The sequence below is a fragment of the Cebus imitator genome, unplaced genomic scaffold (genome assembly GCF_001604975.1).
Source record: "Cebus imitator isolate Cc_AM_T3 unplaced genomic scaffold, Cebus_imitator-1.0 Scaffold805, whole genome shotgun sequence".
NCBI classification, from domain to species: domain Eukaryota; kingdom Metazoa; phylum Chordata; class Mammalia; order Primates; family Cebidae; genus Cebus; species Cebus imitator.
In genome coordinates this window covers 328,631-334,049 of record NW_016108120.1, presented here as the reverse complement: position 1 = coordinate 334,049, position 5,419 = coordinate 328,631, and the positions used below count along the sequence as shown (strand labels likewise).

The 5,419-nt window shown below is 65.3% G+C and overlaps 1 protein-coding gene across 1 annotated transcript in view; it reads right to left on the bottom strand.

Annotated features, from left to right (window-relative positions):
* SHC2 (SHC adaptor protein 2) overlaps window positions 1-5,419 on the bottom strand; it is a 37,627-nt gene that overhangs the window by 8,366 nt on the left and 23,842 nt on the right. Inside the window, exons 11-12 of the mRNA XM_017520153.2 lie at window positions 2,727-2,885; window positions 212-519 (exon numbers count right to left, since the gene is read on the bottom strand). Coding sequence (XP_017375642.2) covers window positions 212-519; window positions 2,727-2,885 — 467 coding nt within the window. The remainder of the gene's footprint in view (window positions 1-211; window positions 520-2,726; window positions 2,886-5,419) is intronic.

Genomic DNA, 5,419 nt, shown 5'->3' with positions numbered 1-5,419 from the left:
GTGCCCACTCACCGCGCCCTCGGGGTCGGATGCCCGCAGACTCCCCTGGCTGTGCCCTCACCGCGCCCTCAGGGTTGGATGCCCGCAGACCCCCCAGCCGTGCCCACCCACCGCGCCCTCGGGGTCCGATGCCCGCGGACCCCCCGGCCGTGCCCACCCACCGCGCCCTCGGGGTCGGATGCCCGCGGACCCCCCGAATGTGCCCACTCACCGCGCCCTCAGGGTCCACCAGCAGCAGGTGCTTGGGCCGCCCCGCGTGCATGCCGGTGAGGACGTACTGCCCAGGGTTGGTGACGCTGTCCCGCACCAGGAAGTCCCCGTCCGCGCGGAGTAGCCTCTCTGCCGCCCGGCGGCTCATCCTGCCATGGTACCAGGGCTCCTGCCGCAGCTGCTCCTCCGTGGGCGCCACTGGGGCCCGGCGGGTGGGGGGGCTGGGCCACTGGTCCTCCAAGGGAAGTGGGGCTGCTGTACCCGCAGCCGCTGAGCACTCATGCAGCTTCAAGGCATCCTCAAAGGGTCCTGTAGGCCAAGGACAGCAGCGCTGGGCGCGCAGGGGCCGTGTAGGGGCCGGGCAGCTGCTCCTGCTGGGACCAGAGCTGGGAGGAACGGGTTCCCCGGGGAGGCCCCCATGACTCATCGGTCTGCGCTGACCGAGCACCCACAGCGTGTGGGACCCGCACTCCGCTCAGCCCCGTGGGCACCGTGGCTCACGTGTGCAGTGGCCTGGAAGCCCGGGCTGGGTTTTCTGAGCTGTAAACGGGCGGCGGCAGCTCTGTCTTTCAGACGTTAACTCCTATTTCTCACTCTTGCCTTGTTAGGCGGGCTTCCCTCCCGCGGCGTGCCCCTCCTGTTTCCTCACTGGCCTTACTGCGCTGGCCACGACCTCCGGCACACGCCACACAGCCCGCACAGCAGCAGGCTCCCTCTCTGGTCCCAGGCGCCAGCGAAAACCCTGTAACGGTCTGCCCGGGGTTTCTTGAAGGTTCCAACGGTACTAACTCCAACAGCCCACGCAGGCCTCCTCGGGGCCTCAGTTCCCTCACTGCAAAGCGGGGGTGGGCATCTCCCCGGGCAGAACGCAGCACAGCTCAGACGCTGCCGTGCCGGGACCCCGGCCCTGAGGCAGACGCAGCTCCCTGTGGCTGGGGTGGCTGGAATTCCTCTGGCTCCTGGTCCCGGGACTCCTCCCGCCCCGACCCTCACTGCCTGGTCTCCCTGTGGCTGGGGTGGCCTCGCATTCCTCTGGCTCCTGGTCCCCGGAGTCCTCCCGCCCGGACCCTCACTGCCTGGTCTCCCTGTGGCTGGGGTGGCCTCGCACTCCTCTGGCTCCTGGTCCCCGGAGTCCTCCTGCCCGGACCCTGGCGCTGAGCCAGCTCCGACTCCTAGCCTGCCCAGTCTGCATGTTCACCTCGCCCTCCGGCCAGCGGTTGGCTCGGGATGCCCATGTGGCAAATCAGAAGCAGCCCCAGGACTCTCCACGGAGGACGGACAAGACGCCACCCTCCCTCACCGGGGCTGCCTGGCGGTCAGTCCGGTCGCCCTGAGGGTCGCCTGCCTCGGAGGGAACTCACAGCTCAAGCCCCTCCGTGCCCGTCTGAGGGCGCCGTGCAGCGCCTGGTGCTGAGGAGGCGCCCACTGGGTGCTCGCTAGTGTCATTACTGCGATGCTAAGAAGCTGCGTTGTCAGATGGTGGAGGGAAGGAAGAAACCTACAGCTAGCGGGGGAGGTGTCCGGGGCTCGGGCGAGGACCCCACCCGGCAGCTCAGAGCCAACACCCCTCCATGCCGGAGGAGGGCAGCGTGGACGCTGCAGGAAATCCGGAGAGAATGCGACACCTTTGGCAAGGCAGGACGAGCCTCCGCCTTCAGACTGGGGCCTCCCTCGGGCTGGGTCATCCCATGGGGAAGGAGGGAATGGGCTCGCCCGGACAAGCCACTGCGTCTGGGTGTGGACTGAGCCTCCCTCCTTGGACCAGGGGTTCCTTCAAGCAGGAAGCTGCGCCTCCCCCGTCAGGCTGGGACTTCCGTAGGAAGAACCCTCAGACCCAGGAGTCACATGAAGACCTCATCAGACCAGGGAGACCCAGAGTCGGGGGCACGACCCACAGAGCAGGCAGCCACCCGAGCCCCGGCAGGCGGCGGGTCCCACGGAGAAAAGGCAAGGCCTCCCCTCTCAGACTAAGGAGTCCACGGGGCGTGGAGCATGGGTCTGGCTTCCCCTGTTGCCTGGAGGGTCTCACAGAGGGGGCCGCCGCCTCCCACCACGTGGACCGTTCTTTCAAGGAATGAGGAAGCCCCTCCCTTCAGACGGGGCGTTCCGACAGAGGCAGGTGGGTCACCCCCGAGAGACTGGAGCTTCTCACAGGGTGGGGGCCGGCAGCACCCCCAGTCAGACTGGAGAGTTCAGCAGGGACGCCCCAGGAACGAGGTCCTGTAGGAGGGCTGAGCCTCACCCACCACACAGCCCAGCTGCGTTCCCTGAAGGGAAACGGCCCCCCCGCCAGACTGGCCCCTTTTACAGCAGAGTCCAGGCCGCCCCCATCAGACAAGGCCTCCAACAGGAAACAGACAGGGCTTCCCCACCACCCTTGTTGACTTGGAGAATCTCAAGGGGAGGAGGATGAGCCTCCCCCATCAAACCAGGGATCCCGGGGAGGGGGGTGCTGTGACTCCCCCATCAGACAGCAGGGCCACGCGGCGGGGGCCTCCCCCACGCTGCCCACATACGCATATCAAACAGATCCTTCTTGGGGCTGTCCTTGGGCTGCAGGGGCGCCGTGTCCTCCGGCTCAGGGGCGTCCAGACCCTGGGTGTTGACGTACAGGTGCTCCTCGGGCTCCGGGGGGCCCCGGGCGTCTGCCTGCACATAGCCGTCCCCCGGCGGAGCTGGGGAGAGTCAGGAGGGCAGAAGGGTCGGCTGGGAGCCAGGGGAAGGGTGCACAGGGAGCAGGGCCCTGGAGACAGGACGGGGTCCCACCGGGAGCCCCCCACACCTGTGCTGCTCCTGCCTCCCCACGTAAACCACCCTCTGCGGGTGCCACAGGGAGCGTCTCACGGCAGCAGCACAGCCCCATCAGTGCCCCAACCAGGGGTAGGAGTGGAGCAGCGTGCGGCCGGGGCTGTGGGGAGGCGGTTGCCACCCACCCCGCCCTCCCCGCCCTCCCCGCCCCAGAGTTTCCCAGTGTTGAAGTTCAATCTCCGCGTTTAAAAATCATCACAGTAACTCTGCCCCCTGTAATTACCGCATCAACATGACACACAGCTGGGTCACTTCTTCTGTCTCGGTTCTATTTTAGGGTTTTTCTTTCTTCCTTTTTTTAACTGTATTTTGAACGTGTAAAGTGTTTACGAGAGGCCGGGTGAGGTGACTCACACCTGTAATCCCAGCGCTCTCAGAGGCTGAGGAGGGAGGATGACTGGAGGTCAGGAGTTGGAGACCAGCCTGGTGGACATACTGAAACCCATCCCTACTAAAAACACAACAATGGCCGGGGGTGGTGGCGGGCTCCTGTAATTCCGGCTGCTCGGGAGGCTGAGGCAGGAGAATCACAGGAGAGTCGCTTGAACCCGGGAGGCAGAGGTTGTGGGGAGCTGAGATCGCACCACTGCACTCCAGCCTGGGCGACAGAGCGAGACTCAGTCTCAAAAAGAAAAAAAAAAAAGAAAGAAAGTATTTACATGGTTCAAAGGCCAGAATGGCGTCACGGGTGTCCTTGGGGTGTCTCCCTTGGGACCTGCGTGTACCCCAGCGGCATTCTGCCTGGTCCTAACCAGGCCACCTCTGACGACGGACCCGTGTCTGGCTGTGAGTCCACGTGTGTGTGAGGCCACGCCAGCCCTTGCTGGGTGAGGAGGGCAGAGGCCTTCCCAGGCTACCAAGAGGGGGCACTGATTCTCTGAGCTTCTCAGGGTCAGACAGGGTGAGAGGGAAGAAACGCGGTTGTGGGGAGGGCAGAGAAGGGAGGCGACATCCGTGAGGCGGGCAGGTGAGGGGGAGGGAGGCCACGTTGTGGACAGACGGGTGGGGGGAGGGAGGACACGTGGTGGGCAGACGGGTGGGGGGNGGGGGGAGGGAGGCCACACTGTGAGGCAGACAGGTGGGAGGAGGGAGGCCACGTCGTGGGCAGACGGGTGGGGGGATGGGGGCCACATCGTGAGGCAGACGGGTGGGGGGATCCCTGACTCTGGAGCTGCGGTGTGGACGCACTGGTTGGAGTTCTTGGCCAGAGAATCGGGAAGGGCATGACTGGAAGTGAGAATAACCTGGGTGTGGGCACACGACAGGGACCACAGCCACCCCCGGTCACAGGTGAGCGGCCGGCCTCCCAGAGGAACATGGCCAGGACCCGATCACAACTGGCACCAGCGGGCATGCGATGGCCTGGGTTCCTCCAGCCAGCACTGAGAGCTCGAGGGCTCCGGCGCTTGGCAGCCAAATGCCCAGATTGTTTGGGGAGAGCTAAAAAAAGCTGCACACAGATGTTAGCAAGGCTGTGAGGGACGGGCACCGCAGGCAGGGCTGGTGGGCAAAACAAGCGGCCCTGTGAGCGTGGACGGGCACCGCCAGTAACGTGATGAAGGCAGCGCTCCAGAACCGCAGGTCCACGGGGCAGCGTGCACTGGAGAAGGGGCTTGTGGGAATGAGGGGCACCGGCTGCTGAGTCACCTGAAGAGCAGGAAGGACCCTAAATGCCCATCAGGAATGGCACATGCAAGGGGGAAATGCACACGGCACAAGTGAGGGGACGGGGCAGGGCACAGGTCAGGATGGGGCAGGGCACAGGTCAGGACGGGGCAGGGCACAGGTCGGGGACAGAGCAGGGCACAGGTCGGGGACGGAGCAGGGCACAGGTCAGGATGGAGCAGGGCACAGGTCAGGGGGTGTGACAGGGAAGTGAAGATCTCCTGATCCTGAAGCTTTGAGACCAGCCTGGGCCACAGAGTGAGAACTCATCTGCACAAAAATTTAAAGCTCAGCCGTGTGCGGTGGCGCCTGCCTGCGGTTCCAGCCGCTCTGCCGGGTCAGGAGTCAGGACCACTTGAGCCTGGGCGGTTGGGGCGGCAGTGAGCCGTGATCACGCCACTGCACTCCACCCTGGCAGCCCAGAAAGACCCTGTCTCAAAAACAAACCACCACACTCCACTGCCCGGTGGGAAGGGCAGATTCCGACTGAATCTCCACGGGAGCCCCTCCCTGCGGCGCAGTCGTGCAGCCCGGTAACCAGGCTGAAAACGCCACCAGTGGCTGCACCGCTGCGTCGCGGCAAAGGCCTGGGCTGCATGCAGATCCAGGGGCAGGACGTGGTGGAATGAAGGATGGTCCCCGGTACAACACAGGACCACGCTGTGGGGCAGAAACCTAGTACCGTGCGGACGGACCCAGTACCCACACCCAACACGCACAGACACCCAGGACCGCG